The sequence below is a fragment of the Diadema setosum genome, chromosome 8 (assembly GCF_964275005.1).
Source record: "Diadema setosum chromosome 8, eeDiaSeto1, whole genome shotgun sequence".
NCBI classification, from domain to species: domain Eukaryota; kingdom Metazoa; phylum Echinodermata; class Echinoidea; order Diadematoida; family Diadematidae; genus Diadema; species Diadema setosum.
This window is the reverse complement of record NC_092692.1, coordinates 26251505-26274962: the sequence shown is the minus strand read 5'-3', so window position 1 is coordinate 26274962 and position 23458 is coordinate 26251505. Positions and strand designations below refer to the sequence as shown.

The 23458-nt window shown below is 39.4% G+C and overlaps 1 protein-coding gene across 1 annotated transcript in view; it reads right to left on the bottom strand.

Moving 5' to 3' along the window:
* Nucleotides 1–23458, bottom strand: part of LOC140232066 (synaptotagmin-17-like) — a 64345-nt gene that overhangs the window by 8722 nt on the left and 32165 nt on the right. The window contains exon 2 of the mRNA XM_072312218.1: nt 5529–6443. Within this exon, the coding sequence (XP_072168319.1) occupies nt 5529–6443 (915 nt within the window). The remainder of the gene's footprint in view (nt 1–5528; nt 6444–23458) is intronic.

The window sequence follows — 23458 nt, the reverse complement described above, 5'->3', positions numbered from 1 at the left end:
GTACACTTGTATGAAATTCTACTTTCTGTCACCACACCCCTAAGTTTATCTTACATTGTATTCCTTTGCGCGTTAGTAATTCTGTTGAGAGAATCATCACGTGATTTCTGTGTATGCCATAGATGCAAAAATAGGCACATATTCAGCTGCCAGTTTGAGAAAATTCGCATTGTACTCGAGGGATTATAAAATTATTATTGTGCATAAGGATGTCATAATGTTGAATAGCGTGCCATCTTAACCCGATTCGCACGATGTCAAGGATTCAATAATACTGTAAACTTGTACACTTTGTTTGCCGTGCAGTCATGTCAATACCTAAGATCATAGAATATGTACGCCTACGCCTGAATGTTGACATACACAGGCAATGACAGGGTACCGTTACATGGGTTGGTCAAATACCACTCGGCTATTGGATAAACATGATCACGTGATAGCGGACCATTTGTAACATTTATTCTTTTATGGGAACATTCTGGGAATACCGCCCACGTGAGATCATTCTTGTATAAATAAAAAAAAAAAAAGAGGCAGCGCGTTTCAAGGGCACTTAAGAGGTACAAAGGTACTGAAATAGGTTAAAGAAGCGCATAGCTACCTAGATGCGGGAATTTTTACCTCCTTCAAGGAGATTATTTATTTTCAACCGGTGTTGGTTTGTTTGTCTGTTTGCAAAATAACTCAAAACTTTATTAACGGATTTGGATGAAATTTTCAGGAAAAGTTGGTAATGACAGAACAAAAAGATTACTAAATTTTGGTAGCGATTCAGATGATCGTCTGGATCCTGTGGGTGGAATTGAGCTGCTTGGCATAGGTCTGCGCTCTCCGAGGGCTTTTCCGCTTGCTTTTGTTTGTTTGTTTGTTTGTTTGTTTGTATTTGTTCGTGTGTGTGTGTGTGTGTGTGTGTGTGTGTGCGTGTGCGTGCGTGTGTGTGTGTAATGCAAATATGGCTAAAGAATTGAAATTGAACTCAATTGAAATCAAACGTTTGCGTTACTCTCGAAGTGCTTTAATTTACCCCTATTTTAGTGAGAAGTATGATGATTTTTGCTGTCAGAAGTGCACAGAATCTTCAAGCTCCAAGTTTAAGAGTTTCTTATTAGCATTTCGAACACTCGAATGACTCATTCAGTGTGTTTCCTAAAATGTCAATCATTATCTATATAGTACCACTCAAGAAAACATTTTATGTAAATACAGTGAATTATTTGATGTTCAATGTGTATTAACATTGAAAACATCGGATATCCAGCGTTTGTGCAGACTAAATAAGTTGCATAAAATTGTGATACAGGTCTTTCATAGACGTTAAAGACGATTGATATGCAGTGACTGGTCGCGTCTTTACGTCCATATTCCACACAAGCTATCATTTAGATAATGACCAGAGTAGGAGCGACCAAAGAGAAGAGATTGAAATACAATGACGGAGGTAATGAGTCCCCTGGCGAAGTTGGAGGGATTTATAATCTCCTCTAAATAGCACCGGCAATCTGAAACGTAACTTAAAGCATTCTGCGTTGGCCACTCTCGAGAACAAAGGTCATCATCCGTTATATAATAAAGTATCGTTACATGACATGGGTAATTCAAAGTATAGTTGAGTGACCCGCACCTCGTCACAGTTAATGTTTATGCCTGTTCATATCACATTACGTCAATGAAATTCTATAAAATCCCACTCACATACAGGAAAAATGCTGAAGATTCCAATGGAACGACAAGTTCAGTGATCGATACCGGAAATTTGCGGCTATCGTCGTCAAACGCGAACGATGCGGAATAGTTGTGCGTCACCCCGCGCTCCCATAGACAAAGCACGTAAAAGACGTGTGCGGGTAACCGTGATGATACTTATAACACGTATTCCTTGTGTAAATTTATGTTTTTCAAGAAAAACTGTTCAGTTTTCACTTCAGTTTGCCTGGTTGTAGTAACCCTGCAAAATTTCAAGCGCACCGGGCGTACATTTTTGTTAAGTGCGCTTGTAGCAATTTTACGCAGGGTGACGGTATTAGGGCCCCTATACTTTGGAAATGTATAATACCTCAAATCTCCTCATCCACGGCCATGGGGGCAGCATCACCACCTTAGACCGGAGGACGCACGGTGCAGCTTTTGCACCTCATGCGCACATTAAGGCTCGGTCACAAATACCATTAAGAACTGCTACGAACGCCGAACGAACGCTTTATAGACAGTTTCGTAAGATCTTCAGAAGAAGGCCGTACGAAACCAGCGTTCGTAGACCGTTCGTAAGTTCGTAGCCTAGTCGATGGTCTTGTCCAAGATTTGTTTTTTAACTTCGTACGACACCCTCTCTTCGTAAGGCGTCGTACGAACATCGTAACAACTACGCAAGATTTTGTAGGGTCGAGAGACAATTCTTGAAGCCTTATTCTTACGATGATTGTAAGAACGTCTTAAGTCGTTCATAGAGGGCTCTTACGTCTTTCGTAAGAATGCCTTACGAACGGAGATTCTACGGCGTTCTTACGAACAACCCTTCGAGTTTGTAAGGCGTTCGTATGGGACTCGTTAAGGCGTAGGTACACAATTCTATTTGTTCTTGCGAATTAAACAGCGTTCGTACGAAATTCGTAAGAAGGCCGTAAGAATCTGTGCCCCATCTATGAATCTCTACGAACTCCAGAATTCGTACGAACAGTGACATTCGTACGAACGCATCGTTCGTACGAACCTTTGTGACCGTAGCATTACCTATCCGATTTCATTGGGCGCTGCTTTCCTCAATCACATAATATCCGTTCGCATCAAAATTTTTCCGACGCTCCTATTTTGAGCATCCTGCAAAATTCTAAAATGAAATCATTCGATTGCGCTGAATATAACGTGCTATCGTTTGATGTCGTTTGGCATTTGTTTACTCGAAAAATGCTTGCTAATGGGATACCAGTATTCTGCCCATGGGAGAACTTGTCTAATAACCCATTATCACGTGGTAGTAATCATGAAATTGTTGAACGGTGCTTGATGGACAATATATGATATAAACTCGGGCTGTCATCCACCAGACCGTACATACTGCTCGTGTTCATGCCAGTCCTGTGTTGAGTCTTTCCATGTCATATAAGCCAGTTCGTAACTAGCTCATGGGGACATTGGTTCAAATGACCTTTCTTTTTTTCTCAGTTGGCTAAGCACTTCACTTGTTCTGAAAGGAGCATAATGCATGAGCCGGCCTGACGAAACAATTTATGAAATTGATTTTCAAACAAGAATAAAGTTGCGCAGAGCAGGTGACCAGAAAGAGCTTTCTATTAACACCTGGTGAAGCATGCTGTATATCTCAATGTTTTCCCCTGAATGTATTAAGATTTTCCCCATTTAATACTGCCAAATACCGGGCTTACTGTCTGGTGGATGTGCTTGAAAGCACAATGTATTTATACGGATGACGTGAATCATCACACCGCAGATGCTTATCTCGGTGAATTTACAAACCAAAATGCCTGTTGGTACAAATAACATTTTTTTTTCTCCTCATGCGCAAAGTGGAATTACGAAAATGGTCTGTTGTCATAACTGAAAACTATTATCTTTGTTATGAGTGTCATAACCATTGCAACAAAAAATTATAATGCTATTTCAATGACGGCACTGCTACTCAAACAACAACAACAACAACAACAACAACAACAACAACAACAACAACAACAACAACAACAACAACAACAACATTTACTACCACTACTGGTGATTATTATTAGTTGTGATAGTGTGATTATGTTATAGCTATTTCTTTTAGGACACTGCGTTGAAAACCCAAAACATTCCTTAGAAGTTAATTTTGTGCAAAATTGTTGTCAAAACAGCAGATACTCTCACCAGTCGCTGAAATTAAGAGTAATAGAACTCTTCGAGCGTAAAGATTGAACTTTTCAGAGAGCATGTACTTTGCCTATGGGCGTTACTGTGCAGACTGGCGTTTGCGACAAAACGAAAGCTTGCTTTATAGTATGTAATACATCACGCATATAGGCGAACATGCATCGTGTTGTAAAATGATTGAGGAATGAATTACCTGGGAAGAGAGAAACTATTTTGAATACAATCTCTGTACTCAGAGTGACGTCAGTGCTAACGAAATCCTTATTGTTCGCTAAACTTCTGGGACACCACACCTACAGCATGATGTTTACGTGACTAAAATATCATTGATATATCATATATATATATATATATATATATATATATATATATATATATATATAATGTGAAGTGGGCTTGGCCTCGTACGTGGTGGGTACTGCATCATTGGTATATGTGTGACGGAAGGAAAACTTGCAGTATAGACGTTGGTAGCTATTGGTTGCTATTTTGCTTTTATGTTATGTCTCATCAAGCCCTTGAAAAAGGCTGGTGAAACAGCCGAAAGCTCGGGGAATAAAGGCAAGACTGAACATCACTGCAACGTCTATACTGCAAGTTTTCCTTCCGTCACACACACACACAGATGCAGCATCAACCTCCAACAACTTTTAATCGTTGAACCAAATTTTTGATGCGTCACTAGCTTTCTTCAGGGCTTCGGTCCGAAACGGAAAGATCCCCTATTTACATATGGTACGTGCTCTCATTCAATAACTCTTGTCAACAACAAAACTTCAGAGTCGCATAAAAAGAACAACGAGAAAACACGTTAAACATGTCTGCATTGATAAGAAAGCTGACGGTTCGTCGATCTCTCTGGACGTAGGTTTATCTTCTTAATATAACATAAACCACCATCAGTACGACCGGACATGGCAAACGTAATGAACTATATCTATAGGTGGGTGTTTTTGTTTTTGTTTTTGCTCTACAGTAGAAATCAGTAATCTCGTAATGGAGCACCCTGTCGCTTGTCGCTTTTGTACTTATTTTGTATTCTTTTTAAATCATGAATAAACAATATGTTGAAATGATATTAGTTCCGCACGTTAATTACAGCAATGATTATAGTGAAGTGTATTATACAATGAACAGGTCCGAGGAGAGGTTAAAAGCAATTCAGTCGGATACCCGAATACAGAGCACTTTTCAATTACACTGAAATTGAGTGGGATCCATGCAAGAGCAGCGATTTCATAAAATCTTCATGAAATCAATTTGGTTAATGACAACGTGCCTTAAGAAGCCAAATATAACTAAAAGTCTCCTTAGGTATCATGCTAAAACAAAGTACTATGCATTGTGACGATGTAAAAGGGACAAAAGTTTTGAATTTGAGAAGCTCTTCATCATGAGCTTACTACGTCTTCCTGACAGGCTATGAGATGGACAATTCGGTTACCACAGTAACATTTAGCGTTTCAGTAAATTTCCGTGTGGCTTGGTAATGAGAAATGTTCATAGATATATTCGTTTGACTCGACCTCTATAGTGTTTACAGTGGTCTCCCCATATCGAGGTTCTATAATATAAAACGTACAACATTTTGTATTGCTAGGTGTAAGGCTTGTGTTGTGTTTGTTTTTTGTTTGTGTGTTTGTTTGTTTTTTTGGTCATGTTCTTCTCACCTGATTCGGTGGTTGCAGGGGTTTCCAATAGTGACCTCCTTTCACGAGATTAAGTCCAGCTAATGTTACCGTGTGCTGCCCTATGACACAGTGCCGAGAAAACTTATCGAAATCTTGGACGCTGAGTAACAACATTCGTCTTTGCGCCTCCGGGTGAGGTAAGTTGAAACAAAAACTCTCCTCAAAGTTTGGGTTCTGTGTTTTCCGCTTCACTGACGTCTGGCGGGAATCCTTCTGGTCGGGGAGCAGACAAATTTTCACGTAAGGATTGGAATGCGACAAGTCTTGTTTACTGGAATCATAGAACATCGGAGGAGGCAGGTCGCGCGCTTTGATGATACGTACATTTAATCGACCCTCGTTGACTTCGTACTTGAGCGCGAAGTGAATTTTTCCGAGTTTGAAGCGAGCTACTTTCTCCTCGTCGGTGAGGTCCTCCTCGTTTTCGTTAACTTCGTACAGTTTTGGTTCGATCTTGTCGGCATCACTGAAGGAAGAGAGATCACTGGTGTACCTACGGGTCAGTGGGCGTGGTTGGACCGGTTCCTGGCTTGTATTAGGGGGCCAGAATTCGATCGGTTTCATGTCTATAATGGGAACGGGTGTGCTGCTGCCCCGGCGATAGCCAGAGCTCGAATATTCCGAAACGGGCGTCGAGCTTCGTCTTGACTCGCCGCATGATGATCGTCGCGAGCTTGTGGAGTTGAGTCTCGAGTGGGACGTCGATGACGGTATGTCGCTAGAGTATCCCGGCGATATTGGAATGTCAACGTTGTCGTCGTCATCGAAGTCGTCGGCGAGATCCTGAAAGGAGGAGTGATGTGGACGGCAACAATCACCACAGCATGCACGGCAGCAGCGAGCTCCACAGCACAGTGTAGCCGCCAGCTGCCATAGAACCCCTCCCCCTCGGTGCTGGAATAGAAAAAGAAAAGAAAAGAAACTTCTAGAAGAGACAGATCATTTCGTCAGGTTGCAAGGGACAACTTTATCGACAACAATTTATGTTAACTGCGACAAACATTTTCAGTGGTTCCGATGATTTTGTTTAAAGAGTTTAACATGATAATAGGTTGTGTACTTGCTTATTTCTTCTTTTCGTTTTCAAATGTATGTCATTAAATTTTGTATTACTTTGAGGTATTGTAATAATAGTATTTGAAAGAATTTGTGTGATATTGGAAATGAAATCTGCGTTAACGGGACTGTACAGTACTGGTTGAGGTGGGGATTCATGTTTTGAACATTCCTAAGTGAGATAATGAAAAGCCTCTTATGAAATATGAAAGAGCATGTAATTTCAAGAAGGATTCAACGTTTATTTGATGAAAATTGGTTTTCAAATGGCTGAGATATCCAAAAAAGTGATAATAATAAAAGGCGACATGCCACAACTTTATTAGGATCTCTTTGTTTCACCTTGTTTGTGGATATCTCAGCCATTTCAAAACCGATTTTCTTCGAATAAACTTTTGATACCCCTTAGAACTGCATGCTCTTTGACATCTCATAGAGTGGTTTCTGAATATCTCGCAAAACGTTAAAAGCTAAATCCTCACCTCGACCAGAACTGTACACACCCTTTAAATGTTATTGATTTGGACCATTTTATCTGCATTATTTCATGGTTGAAGTGGATAGTCATCGCTGCAGTTGTTTTGATGTCGCTGAGTATGTTGGCAACCCATTCGGCCAGACATTTGTTTTTATTCTTATTGTTTACGTTAGTTTTTCTAAAGTTTGATATCAAGCAAACCTGGCAATTAGCCACATCTCAGGGGAAAAAGCCCTGCCCCCCTAAAAAAAACCCAACACAAATCGCAAAACCACTCCAAAAACAAACAAACAAACAGATAAGCAAGCAAACAACAACAACAACAACATAAACAAACAAAACCCAAACCAAACACCAAGAACTTTAAACTCTACACCTGAATATTAAACCTTGCCGTCAAATCAGTTCCCGCCGGTGCACAAAGCCAATTAATTATCCTTGAACGTGGCAAAATCAATTTCAGAGCGTGATAAGGAAGCAATCAGATTCCATTTTAAGGGAAGAGTAAGCATAGAATGAAGACGGTTCGGATGTCCTCAGTAAACAGGATTTGTCGATGTATACTGATGAACACTGCTTCATGAAAATATCAGACATGTAAACAAGACAACCCCACGAGAAATTACAGTAATCAATAACCTAAAACTTCCTTTCTTTATAAAGTACTCCCTTCTCTCTATTCTTTGGAATGTGTTTGTACGGGGGGAGGTGGGGGGGGGGGGGGAGATATCATCCCAAAACTCAATCGGGAAGATCCGGCTTTGGTCAACTCGTTTAATGTGCAATTCTATTCAACACGGCTTTGATAATTAGAGTTGAAGTCTAACATACAGTTTGTTTTATTAATGACAATAGCTCACATAGGACCAGAACATAACGAGACTCCAACAAGTTTTATCTGTTTCTGTAAAGCAATGATGTCAGTCACAACCACGTACAAATCTGATCTGTTTTCATAATTGCTAGCGCGCTCTTGAACTTGTTTAACGTAATAGGTTGACATAAGTGCTTCCAACTATGAATAGATATTGTGCCTTGCTTCATAGAATTGCTTGTGAGTAATTGAAACGTTATGTTCTTACTTTGTAATATATGTGCGAATGATGCATGAATCTATTTACTTTAAATCTAGGGTCACGTTACACTTGACTTGATTGCTACATTTCTTTTAAAATGAAAGAATTGATGCTCACAAATTACCACGTGTGGAGTATAGCGGTATCAGAACAATTTCCATTTTGCATCATCATACTATTTCACGCGTTCGCTGATAGAACATGACATCTCGGTCACTATCACGTGCTATCCCGTCACGTTGAGGAAAATATATTTCATCTGTCTTTCACCGCAACTTGGAGGCATGGATCACACACTATATAAAGCAGAGAAATCACTACACACTGTAAAGTGCTAAGTAAACATAATGCTAAGTTAATGTGTAGACACTTGTCAGAGATAGGATAAAAAGCCGTGCAGAGCAAACGAGACACCATTTTGAGCGACACCCCCTTTGACTCTCCATACAGGGTGTCTCTCTCTCTCTATGCATGTGTGTGTTGGTGAACCAAGCTTTACTTAGTCAATTAGATGAACGAAATGAAAGAGCTCGAATGATTCTAATGAGACAATCCGATGACGTAGACAGGAAAGCCAATTTACATATGCATGGTGCAATAAACAGCTATTAATGCTCCGGTAATTTGTAGTATCCTATACTTTCTTGATATCTCACCATTAATCCTTTTTTTTTAACGTCATAATAATGAAAATATAATTCAACGAGGGTATACTGAAAAAAAAGGACATCTGTTTCCACGAGAACTTAATGAACGGTTCAAACAGTGCGACATTTTCGGTCGAAGACGGGTAGGATGGGGTAAAAAAAAATTCTAATAATGTCTCTCTTTCGACAATTTACGGAGGACACTAAATATCCTGCCCCGAGCTATACTCCTCCTATGCCGGTATTTCTCCTCCCAATAAAGTTTGAGCAAGATATATCTGGCCTTCGTCTGCGAAGATCGATGGCTGGGGACGGACTAAGTTGCCTCCATCTAATTGACTTATTGGACAGCAAACAATGATTAATTCAAGGGTTCTCGTGTAACCTATAGTCCTGTTTATCGACTCGTTTCTCTGGTTTGATTTTACACGCACATGTAGGAATGACGTGATCGAGGCAAGATGAAAGCTTTTGAAGTTTTTTTGTCCGCGAGAATTAAGAAAATGAAACTCACTTTGTCAATGGATGAAGAAGGAGGGACATGCAGCCTTCTAGCTGCATTGGTGGGCGCTATGGATGTACACGAACGGAGAGACAAAAAGAAACTGAATATATTTACGCACCCTGCGGGGGCGCTGTCAGTTTCACGATATCTTCATTTTGGCTGAATTGATGTTCGGGCACAGCGAACATACAACTCCAGCATCGGATAAATGATACGGACCGTCACGCTATAGAAAGACCTCGCGTCATTTATCACTCGACTAGAGTGGCACAACACTCCTCCTCCTCCTCTTCCTCCTCCTCCTCTCTCTCTCTCTCTTTCTCTCACTCTCTATCTCTCTTCCTCTAAAAAGATGCAGATCCAGAAAGTAATTGGGCCCAAACGTGATTGCCAATATTCAATAAGGCGAACTTTAAGCATGTGCTGATACAGGTGGAGGGAAAAATACGACTGCTGGGGAGAAGTCCAAATTACCGCACATCTTTCCAACTTTTGGGGTGATCTCTCCTTGAGCTTTGGAAACATCGTGCCCAGCGCCGAGAGGTCGGGGCTTTCATGTCGGCCGGGCTAAATGCAGAAATGAATGCCACGCGATATCTTCATTATTTTCTCCGGACGGATTTAAAGCATGGAATATTGTGTCGTTTATCATCGCCGAGAAGGAAAGAAGTCCATTTAAGCCTTCCGGACACGACACGATGAGATCCTGGGACGGGGAGATCTTCTCCTAAATCTAATAAATGATGGTGCTACTGTTCTAAATCGGGCGCAGATTTTTATTCGAATCTCGCTCAAGGCTAGAGGAGCAGCAGGCAGGGAAAGGCGCGAATAAGAAGCAATAACCTGCAGGGAGTACAAAAAAGATGAATTCATCCCAATGGATGCATGCACTACCTGTGAGCATTCAGTCGGTCCAGGTTAATGTCAGATTCGTTGCTTTCATCAGAAGGAAAAGCAGAGGCAAAAGAAGCACAACAACATCCCCTCCCTCGCACAAAATTACCAGTACTTATATATTCAGACGTTGTATTCAACGGCTAATCGTTCTATTTAAACACCATTACCAAGGCCAATGAGAACAGTAGTAATAACTACTTAATGTATATGTATAAAAATCCGAAATCCGTCTCACGTGTATAATATATGTCGCGAAAGGATGTCATCTAATTAATACGCTGAGAAGTCAAATTTTATGAATGAAATGTTATAAAGTCGAGTCGCTTGAATGTCATTCGTAATAGAAATCACATCCTTACCCTATCGATCTGAAATGAAAATGGAATAATCATTTATAATTCACAGTGCTTCCTTGCCCCGATCCCGCATGGTATACGTTATATCTATATTCTTCATAATATGTCTGCATCTTCATACTCTCCACTTCTGTCTACCGAGTGGTGATCCTTCTCAGGACAGAATGTGTCTGACATCTTTAATTCCTAAATTTAGGGAAAATAACCAAAGTGAAGAAAAACGCTGCTAATTATTGATCAATCACTGAAAGAAGCTGGAGCAATCGTGAGTCAATAATCAAGATTGATGCTTTGTATGTGTTACTGATTTTATATCGCAGATAACAAGCATATAAACTCAGGTATGTGGGGAGGGTTTCACCGGACGATGTAAAGTTTGTGTGTATGCATGTGTATGTATGTGTGTTCGTTTAATGTCCTTGCTCCAATGCAGCTCATTTTTATGACAATGAAAACAAAGTTTAAGAGAATACAATAGGCTAATTGTGACTTATTGTGTCAAAGAAAAGTTTTTGGAAATGGATAATTATTTCGCTTTTTATGATTTTGGAATCTTTTGAAGGACCTTACAAAAATACAAGCTACTTTATAACTCCTGTGAGTGTTCTTCCTCATACTTTTTTCATTCAGGTTGATTCGTTTTCATTCATTTCGTTAAAAAATTCTTTATTCTTGATAATGATATTCTCAATGCAAAGAAGGCAAAAATATTACATCTGAATATATCTTTGTTAAATTAACATAACATATCGGCAGTCTCTGACCGTGCGGATGATTATAAAGACGGCAACTTCTGATCCTTTCTATCTCATGCATGGAGATTGAAAAGAAAGATACAGAAAGAGAGACAAAGAAAAAAAAACTACGGGGATTTCACCTTGACTCTTGCTTTTGATAATGAAGCGAAGATTGATTTCAGGTTAACAGCTTTCTCTCTTTTTGGCCGTGTATATGACTCTGCTTGAAATGCCTGTCTGGGTGAATTATCTTAAGGGGTATACCAGACTTTTTTTGGAGACGGGCAAAAAAAAGGCGGCCATATTTCCCTCCCCTGCCAGAGGCAGCGAAGAGTGTGCGTCTCGGCCCGGCAACCTGTCGACGGCGTGTCTAACTAATTTGCATGGATGAGGTGCTGACAGATAACAACAGCAGAAGGGAATCACAATCTTCCAGATTTCATGACGTCAGCGAAATCTGCTGGGCCGAGGGGCCGGGGCTGGCAAGGCGCAGACACTGTCACCGCACGTTACGCTGCTCTCACTTCGCCAACCACCTGTTTCGTGACGTCACAATGAAAGCGACGGTCTTCCTCGATTACACTCATTTCGTTCTTAAAGTTATAACCAAACGTTTTCGATACGCTGGCTGATTACTTCAAACCATGTATGGGGCTACGGTAGCTCGAATGTTCAAATAAACTCGCATGCAAGAAATCTCTTTGCAGAATCAAATTCTTGAAAGAGTGTCTCTAGCTTGGAACTCGTACAAAATTATGACGAACATGGATTCGTAATCTTGATTTTCATGGTCAACGGGATGATTTTGCACAGCATGGTGACAGCTAATATAAACAATCTGAGAACTGAATCTAAAGAACCGAGTGAAATTATTCACAATCATTTTGGAAGTAAACATCAATATACAGCATGTAGACCAACTATAATTATAGCAATCTGTTTTTATCGAGTATAATATCCTATTAGTGAGAGTTTCTGTTTTCCAGAGGAAAATGCGGTACATCTAAAGGACATTCATTTTTTCTTGATGCAAAATGCGTTCTATGATTCTGTCATGATTGAAAGGGCCAACCAAACACAACCTCACAAGACCATTCGTCTCTATTAACATATTGATATAATATGCATGCACTCATACGCGCGCGCGCACACACACACACACACACACACACACATACACACACACACAACCCTACACCCACTGATCTGTGGGGTACATCTTCATGTTTTCCTATCGTTCTGTATATACCCCACAAGCTCCAGGGAATAGAATCATCCTAAGTTCTGTATGGTTCCTTTTACCTCACAATTACATATAGTCTAGTATGTCAGAGCACACACACACATACGCACACACATGCGTACAGTTGCCTGTGAGCTTTCGACAGCATTTGGTCTTCGATATTGTCTGCCCTGTTGAGTTCAGTGACAGCTTGGCTCTTCCTTTCTTCCCCTTGGTACGCCACACTCGCCTCACACCCACCACTGTGATGTCGACTACACGCACGCACGCCGCGCCTGTGCATCCGTGAAATGGGGGAGCGTGTTTCGCGCGGCGACTTCAGCTCCCCCGAAAAATGCCTGCATCCGACGTAAGCCTGAACGCCAAGGGACTGTAGTTCCCTGCAGCAAGAGTGTAATTCTGATTCTCTGATTCCGAAATCTGAATTGCTCCCAAAAGTATTCCACGAAAAAAATACTTGTGATTTAATCTTCACCTATTACGTTTGTCTCCTCTTTTCTGATGGCGTCACAAACGCCACTTTGCGTGCATGCACCCTAAAATGATATGCAACAGATTCACGTCAGTTTGAGGATACATGTGGCTAAATATTGCCGGTTATGAGTGTGACAGTTCATTTAATATTCTATTTGCATGAACGATAGAAAGAATTAATCTACGCAACATGAATGCTAAAAATGAAAGGTAATGGCTAATGTCATTCTTAATTTGTGATTCATTTTGCGTACAATGGATCGAACGTCATATTGGTATCTATAAATCGTCTGTATTTCATACTTAGCTGCTCGTGGCAATTTCAGAAGATGCTGGAAATACTCCAAAACTAATGAAAACAGTCTAACTAAATCCATAAATATATACATCATACAAATAGTGTGAAATAAGGAGTTATCATATAAATTGCGCATTAATCGATAACATAGCGCGGTCATAGTGCACGGAGCTAGATAATATATAATCAGCATCTTATAACTTTGAATTTATGATGGTGGCAACACTTCTCTTTCTTAAAAAAAAAGAAAAAAGATGTCTTCATGTCTTAAGAAGTCATTGCCTAATTATTGTAAGAGAATTAGCAAATACGCCTACAAGATTGAAATAGAATAAAACAAAACACGAGGCCACCAAAAACAGATGCTATGATCATTTTATAACACTGACACTGTTCTACATGCATGACATGATTGTATTTGTTACAGATGATGATATTATCGTCTTTTTTTTTTGGAAGATGTGACAGATAACATTATTTTCTCTGATACAAGGCTACAATGCTCATTTGGTTGCCTATTCATATCTCCACCTATAAGGTGTGTATAACATGGCTCATTCCTTGCAAGTGTGAATTTATGGTCATTTTTTTTTTTCACAACATACCATGATTATATACACTGGCTCCATGTGTAGTAAGTCAAAGTGTATCATCTGTATAGGGAAGGAGGGATCACGTGTATACATCTCATAACAGATCTGTATTCTGGTACTGTGCTTATACAGCGCATAGGTCCGAAATTACATTACCAAATGCATCGCAAGGGTTTAACACTTTCCACGTTTTCTCCAGACTCAAAGTCGGGCATCTGTCCGCAATGTCTGCCCCTACATGTCCATTGCCATCTGCTATCTGTATGAGACATCTGTATATGTCTCATAATGGTTGGCTCCTTAACATACACGGTCTTTGCAGTTTGATGACATCGTAAATTATGATATCAATCACGATGTCATAACTTTACGACTGAGTGGCAATCGCCACTAGACGTGTAATTTAACATCTAGAGAAACATCTTGTGTTGAACTATGTAACCTTTGATAAAGTGGCTGAGAGTGCCAAATAGGCCAACCATATTTTATGTAAGAAAACTGATTCCGAAGGATGACCACATCGGATGCCTATCTTTGCTGGTATCTCACTAGAGTACTTGCAATGTTTTACTTATTCATCCTTTGCAATATAATAGGAGGCACTCCCGCATCCGTAAAATCACCAAATTCACTAAACGTGTAGGACAGCGTACACTCTGAGAGCAGTCATCCTTGAAATTGGATGCGTGACCATCCCCACGGAGATCAAGACAACCAGAACAAAAATAACTACAACAAGAGGAGCAGGGCAACTCTAAAACACAAACCGTCATCCACTGAGCTGCGGGTGTCACGGGAACGTGACGAAAAATACACTCGGAGGTGTACTTTGCATACACTGTAAAAGAAATCTATGAAATTGGACAGCTTTGCACTATCCATGCTTTCTTTCTTGCGCAGCTATGAGTCACTGCATAAAGTTTCTACAAGACATGCTAGTCGCTTCTGTTTCAATCTGACCAACATTTGAAAGAATGTTCCTTATAATGTAGTGTTCCTTGCACACGTATAACTATCGCATGCGCGACCCTTGACTTCCAACCTAAATCAGTCAAGGTTTGTACATGGTTGGTCTTCTTAAACCACGATGTATCCAGCCGCAGCTTTCAGCGACAAACTCGGTTTACAAGCAAAAGAGCCAACCAAGCTCCTTGTGCACTTTTGAGCTGTCGTCTAGAGGCGTCCAACTTTCACGTCAGATTATCCCATTACAAATTAGCTGGATTAGAGAAACGCGGGGAGTCGGTCAAGGCTCAGATACTGGGCTGTTGACGACAACTTTCACTGGCATTTCATTAGCGCACGAAGCCCGCGGCAACCTTAGCACTAATAGCACACACCGTGACCCACGCGCGTACAACAGACACACACACATGCACATCACATGTATGTATGTATGTATGGATGTATATATATATATATATATATATATATATATATATATATATATATATATATATATATATAATTATATATATACATATATATATATATGTATATACACACATACACACACACACACACATATATACATAAGTGCGAGTGCAAACTAAATGTGAAGTGTAAGGTATCAAAATCAATATAAGCCATTTGCGCATTGCTTTTTTGCTTTGGAAAATGGATCACTTTGTGACAGTCAAAAATCCCCTTTCTTTTAGTAAGGATGCATTTATTTTACTTTCCGTCTGATTTATAACAGCAACGAAATCGAACCATTGTTGACATCAACTACTTTCAGTGCTTGTATAGCATTTTTCATGGGGGGGGGGGATACAACCACACAAGTAAAGGTCAAAAGCAGGTCTACCACTAGACATATGGAACATTCAACATGCTGTGTGGTTGTTGAAACGTAAAGCACAATCTATATGCATGAGATGAAATATGATCCAATTTCTCTTTAGTCAGTGATGTTGCCGACATCCCTCTTTATTGGTACCCCTAATTACGATTTATCGTTGATATGATTGTAAAACCGGACAATGGCCACTCCTATTTATTGTTTTCATCTTGTTTCCGTCAATAATGTTATGATTATTTCATCCGATCCTACATTCTTATCATTAGGCCTACATGAAGCCAAAATGTACAAATATTATGTGGCCGACCAGTGAATGTTTTTATTTGTATTTTTTGATTTGTCGTTTTCGATACAGCGTGATATCTTTTTTTCATCACATAGCATTCATCATGTGGACATAATTATACTCTAACTTTAGTTAAAACCATGAAAAAAAACCATGAAAAAAAATTGACATTAATTGTTTATTTTTTCCCGTCCTAAGTCAGCTCCACGATAAGATTTAAGTAATTCACACCACAGATAGGATTGCTTTTGGTTTTTCGTGAGTCTTTCGCCACTTTCAAAGCTGCGACATTGCAATGGATTATTATGACAAGGGTGGCTGTTCTTTTACATTATTTTGTATATTATTATTATAATTATTATTATTATTATTATTATTATTATTATTATTATTATTATTATTATTATTATCATCATCATCATCTTTATTATCATTATCATTGTTGTTGCTGTTGTTCTTTATTTGGCATTTCAACATAAAATACAAACAGAAAATCATATTACATGATATAAAGAATGTGGTAATCCTAGGCGCATACCGCTGGTTGCCAGGGGAGGAAAGAGGCAGACTTAATCACCGAGGCTCGAGGTCATCCTCCCCAACCAGTGCATGCACCCAGAATTAACATCAGCTATAACGATATAAAACAGCTCTAAACAATATCAAATGATACATTATTACAAAATAGAAATATGCACTTCAGATACAAATAAATACAAATGAAACTAGAACTATCACTGAAAGTGATTTTGTTGTTGTTTGTTTGTGTTTGTTTGTTTGTTTTGCTTTGTTTTTGGTCAGGAGAAGTGGGAGAAAAGAGGATTAAGATTTAGCATTCATGTCGATAGATTGATGGTACCGAGACAGATGTTAATGACTACAGGAATGAATGAAAAGTCAGACAAAGAGAAAGAGAGAGAGAGAGAGAGAGAGAGAGAGAGAGGGGGAGGGGGCGGGGAGGGGGGATGAAGAGGGAGAGACTAGGAGGAGAGAGAACTGAGAATACGTTACATGAAATGCACTGGATACCAGGCAAAAAATGTTTATCGTCAAAGACGAGCTACCTGTGCTGCCCTTTAATAACAAGGCATGATGGCGGGCTGGAGGGCTCAAGTTTTGTCTCTCGAATTTATGCCTGTATATCCCTTTCATCGGCGGTATGGTTGTTCTCCGCGTACTGCTATTTGAATAACAGGGACGGACTATATTTGTGACATTCGGATACAAACATACACACACACCCTCACCCACACACAGACAAACGCTCATACTATGAAGGCGCGACTTACACAACCTTTGTATGCATAGATAGAGAGAGAGAGAAAAAAAAAACATGTTTGTCTCTCACGGTCTATGAATAACCTATTCTACTCGCTGTAGGCGCACACCTCTTCATGGCTTGAGACCAATGCAGCAGAAAAAAGAAGACCGTTTAGAAACTAGATCAGTGATAACAAATAGAAAGCAAAACAAATGCAGATGCAGATGAGTATGACCCATAAAAAGCTGTACTGTGCAGTGAATGCTACGGAGAAACAAAAGTAGCTACTCTCTACTCAACGAAGATATGATAAAGGCATAGCGAAATTCTTATCGCAGAGTGACGTAGAGCTACATTTTCAAAGCATATAGAGACAACAATTTTCAGATGAACCGCACCCCGAACAAATATAGATTCTCTATTTCTCTACCTCCCCCTCTTTATAATGTTCCTTTACTGCCTCGTCTGAAAGGAGAGGCGCATAGAAACTCACAATCAACCGACCGGTCTTGAGTAACATACACTACACCATATTGGATTTATCGGTAGAAATGCACACTGGCATCGCTCCACGTGCAAAACAACGACATAGGAATGTTGAAGCCGTTATCTTTGCCTCTTTTTGTTTTCTGGCATCAAGTCGAGCTCAATCACCTGGATTTTCAAAGAGCAAGATTACCAAGGAGTATGAATAACTTTCATAAGAAGAAATCCGTGTATAGATCAAACCGTCATCATTTTGTGTCGAGAGTACACATGTGACATAGCACTCTCCTCAGGGGCGGATCCAGGAATATTCTGTAAAGAGGGGGCGCACGCGCCCTCCCCCATTTTTCTTTTTATTTCTTTTGTTTTTAAAAAAAAGGGGGGGGGGGCGCCCGGTGCGCTTCCCCCTGGATCCGCCACTGCTCCTTGCATATTTCATATATACATGAATGTGACATCGCTTCCCCACTATAGTGTCTTGCACGTTAGCACAAGTGCACTGGTATAAAAACACAAAACATCACTAAAACACCTTTAATGATAGAAAAGTGAAACAGATTATGACGCCAACTCACGCGAACACACTCAACAGGTTAATGCTCATTGTTGAGACGAAATTTACCCCAGGTATAATCATAGATTGAGTGAATGCAGCAATATTAGGAGAACACATCAGTGATAACGTTTGAGGAAATTCGGTCAATCCGTTCAAAAGTTATTAAGGATTTTTAAATATCGGTGCCTCCATCGCTGGTTAAGAGGACTTCAACAGTTCGTCATGTAACGCCAGGATATAAAGAACATAAGATAATACCAAAGAACTTTATTTTGAAATAAAAATACACATTCCCTCGACTTGTTACTGAATAATGTCAAGGGTAATATTATTCCCTCTGCTTTCTGAAAGTCAAGTGCTCTTTCATTACAGATAAATGAACATGTGAGGAATTATATTTACATTTTCCTTATATTGTTGTCCTACAGGAACATCATGAACTATTGTAGATTTTTTTTTTTTATCCAGCAACGACAATACATGCATGCTTTTGAACGGACTGTCCGATTTACTATCCTTTATATACAAATATTTATGCATACATTAAATCCACGTATTTATATAATGGGCAAATTCCCTTGATAATATTTATCTCTACATTCGCTTTAATCAAATCCAGTGCTTTTATAGTGTGATAGTGTGATAGTGTGCAACGATTTGTGGTATGATGAAGTTTTTGCAATGATAGAAAAAATATTTGTTGAATGTGATATATGAAATAAATGAAATTGAAGAAATAAAATTTCCATGCCATTATCAAAATCATAAACACTACTTACACTCTTTGTATATATATATATATATATATATATATATATATATATATATATATATATATACATATATATATATATATATATACATACATTCATGTGTGTGTGCATATGTATATATATATATATATATATATATATATATATATATATATATATATATATAATGGTATCATTATCCGCGTGTTGGAATAAGAGCATGAAGACGATGAAGACAAACAAGTTGACATAATGCATTAGAATCCAACTATATATATATATATATATATACACACACACATGTGTGTGTGCATGTATTTTTTTACCCCTCCAATGACTGCTTGCATACAAAGGTGATTTTACACAAAATGAAACATGCATGCTCGCATACCAGTGTGTGTGTGTGTGTGTGTATATATAATCATAATGATAAGCAAGCACGCGCTTTCTCATGTCCTTCAACCTGCCAAAATGCTTCTACAAATTGTACTACCAATTCCCTCGTTCCCGCCACGTTTAGATATACTTGTCGCACTTGTCACTATATTTAGAACGCTTCACTTTATTTAGAACATTTTATACCACTTTATTTTGCGTCTCTGGTTCATGTCATCCATCCCATTCGTTTACATAAATACATACAAGGCTGTGCTTGTAATGCGTTTAAAAATAAATTCTTCCACACAGTTTCAGCGAGATTCTAATATTGGACGTGAAATGTGCCTCGCTACAATTGACCCTAATGACATGCGTCCGCACAGAGATCAAATAATGGGCGGCTCTATCCCTCTGGCTGCTGGCGGGGTGATATATTTTCAAGTGCAAGACTGCAATTTTAACGGAGACATCGTTTTCCAGGTTTATTTATGGACATTCCTACATGCGAGCGGCCACGAACTTGCGGCCTCAGCCTAATTGCCGAGTAAATCACGCCTTCATCTATCATTATTGACTGGCGAGACCTGTTCGGAATACATCACAAGTGCTATATATGGGGAGATGTGTTAGTCAATTCGTATTCAGTTATGCCAGTCATAAATTGTTCCGTTTAGCATGGACATTATCCGGTCATTAAAAGTGTACTTTGTAACACTTACCTATTTTCCGAGTAAATATTTGCTCACTGATGCCTGCGTGGGAAGGCTAAAGTACTCTCCCCAATCCCGTAGTTCTGTTAGCCAAGGGAATATTTGTTGTGGGCTTTACGAAGGTCTAGAAATGTGCGAACTTCTGCAAATATCATATCATATTTGTATTCATCAAACATAATGCAATTTGATAAATCAGCAAACACGGGTGATGTGCGCACGCATCTAATCGTCTGTTGAGCGTGCAGACTCCTTCGTGATTCAGAATATGGCGGTGCTCACTACCTTATAGTCTTTAGGCAAGGCGCTTTTAGTTTATACTCCTCTCACTGAAGAGTTGTATGCTCCGAAGGAAATATACACAGTAAATCCTAGGAGCGGTGTGCAAACCGTTAGTGAGTAGGGAGCTAGCGCATTGAGAGAAGACTGACTTGGGCGCACTGATCACTATAGGAAATATATTTCCCATAGAGATCAGTGCCCGGGCGCCGCGATTCCCTCGTAGAAAATGTAGTATTAGGCTACGAGTCCCGTGTAACCCATGACGTAAATTATGCCGAAAGATGTAACGATACCTCTTCCACCCTCAGATGGCAGAGTTCATATACAACCACATGTTTCTCTTTCTCCCTTTTCTTGATTTTCTTCATTTCCCCCCTGCGATTGCCTTGTCTCCTATACGAGCAAGCACACCGGAAAAAAAAAAAATCGATTCATTTCTTTCAGTCCCAGCTATTATGTTCCTCTGTCCTTCTACTTCACTGTGTTAATTCAGCAGGCCTATCAAATTGAAAATGCTATATTGATAGCAAAAGTAACTGTTAGTAATTTCAGTTGTCTGTCTTTCTCCCATACGTTCTTTGCGGCAGGTACAAAGACTCTAACATTACACTTCTTGGGTCTCAATGTGATGATATTATGTTCTTCATACGCGCGACTATTACCTTATTCTTTGCAAAGACATACTCATATGAAATTAAACCAATTTCTGTGCAGGAGGCTACTCTTATCCCCTCTTCGTGTTGTAGTGGATGCAATCCCGTGACCGTCTTGATTTCTTTCACACTTTAGCTCCTTTTGGCCATAGTGTGCAAGATAAAGTTACAGGGTGGGACATTATTACAGCAATATGAGCCAAATCTGGCGCCAAAGAGATATGAGAATCTCAAACCTTATCGAGAAACCGAAATATGCATCAGTTTTCGTTTGACCTTAAACCTTGTTTCATGCAGGAAAAAAAAAAGCAGGAGATATAAGGGGTTTGATCTGGATTGCTTTGAAAAACATTTGGTCTGCAGGCAATAGCATCTAATGTTTAGATGTATGTACGTGTATAACTATGCAACAACAACAACAACAACAACAACAAAAAGAAATAGATGAAACCAGGAAACTGTTTTTAAAGTCCGTCTTTGCAATGACACTTCTTATAAAACATGTCTGTCACTTTTCCTGAAAATTGATGTTCGTCATTATGTTTGCTTGTGTATGATATAGTGTGTGTGTGTGTGTATGTGTGTATATGATATAGTATGTGTGTGTGTGTGTGTGTGTGTGTGTGTGCACGCGTGTGTGCATGCATAATTATATGGCAAGCGAAGGTATGGTCTTTTGCAATTTTATTGTCAAATCCAAACTCATTTGTTCCAAACACTATCTGGTAATATACATCAATTTTCATAACGATACTTTGAGTCACTATCAAAATATTGAAATAATGGTGAAATTTTACCATATTTTCCGGACCATTGACCCCGTGGTCCAAAAGCTTTCTATGATAATTAAGATTAATTACGGTTATACAACAAATCATTTTCAAGGTCTGGAGAGAATACTGAAAAATCAGCATTAGATAGTCTAATTTTGACATTTTAAACTGACCTTTGACCTCATAACAAGACCCAAAACATCCCAAGAGAATAATATTGTCAGGCAATACATTTAGATGTATTAAGTTTCATGAAGATACCTTGAGCAATTTCCAATATTTCCATTTTATGAAGAAAAAAGTGAAATTTTGGCATTTTCACTTGACTTTTGACCTTCTACTTTGGACCCCTTGGCCCAAAACTTTTCCTAAAGAGTCCTAATCTGGTAAAACATGTATACACCAAGCCTCATAAAAAATATATATATCTTCAGGTATTGCAGAGATATGGGGGAAATCCGGCAACACTGCGTGGCGGAGGCATAATAAAGATAACCTCTTCAAATACATGCCACACCTGACGGTTGTTTAACATCTAACGAAGATATGTAGACTGAAGCCACGCGATATTTGCCCGTCTGGCCTTCTTGTTAAGGTAAGTATAGCGGGCGAGCGTCGCGGGGGCCAGTCGGTATGACATTCTCATTAACATTACGAAAATTCCCTGCTCCAGCCGTCTCTCTTTGTATTGTTGAAGTATTCTATCTTCTTGAAAAAATGATGAGAACAGGCCCAATTCTAATCATTAACACATCCGCTATGTGTATGACGAGTAATTACCGGCTCATTTATCTGTCTGGAGCAGGAATTTTCCACAATTTGTACTGTTTGGCATGCCGAAATTGGAGCTCCGTTTGAGAATCGATTGCTTTGGCTCTCTGGACGCACGAACTAAGTACCTCCTTCTCGCGCTTGTTTATAACGCGCGTTCCGTAGTTGCGCACCTTATACTGACAGAGTAGGCAGAATTGATGGAATATGTTCTCGACTGTGTTTGGTATATCTACCTTCTCCGAGGTGCCCAATTATATGAACAATTATGTTCTCTGACCACCTGTAAGGTAACGCGGTACGCATCCCTGTTTTCGTTCCTTATTTTCAATTGTTTTCTTGACATGTTTAACTTATTTTTAACGATTGATTGAGGCCAATTCATGCCATTTATTCGACAAATAAAACACAAAAACATGTCATTTTGGAGTTTACAATGTAGAGAATAACCACACAGCTCCTGAGTGCAAACACAAAAACATCATAGTGGCGTTTAAATGTGGAGAATAACCACACAGTTTCTGAGTGTAAACAGATTTAGAAGAACTCACTGCAGAAAAAAAAAATACATGTAAAGGAGAGAGACAGAGAGAGATAGGGACGGGATTGTTTTGCACGATACTTGTATACGAGAGTTGAGAGTTTAACGAGACCAACGGTAGAGTTGCCAAGCAACTGAAAGGCCAAAATGAAATGAATAACTATACTTAGTGGAGCGGACTTTCCGGGCGGGGTTTTAACAGCTACCGGGAGCAAAGCGGGTAACAAAGGGCACACCGGGTCAGAGGGGAAGGTACCAGCAACAGATACAACGAAGCTTAACAGTAACATAACTTGACG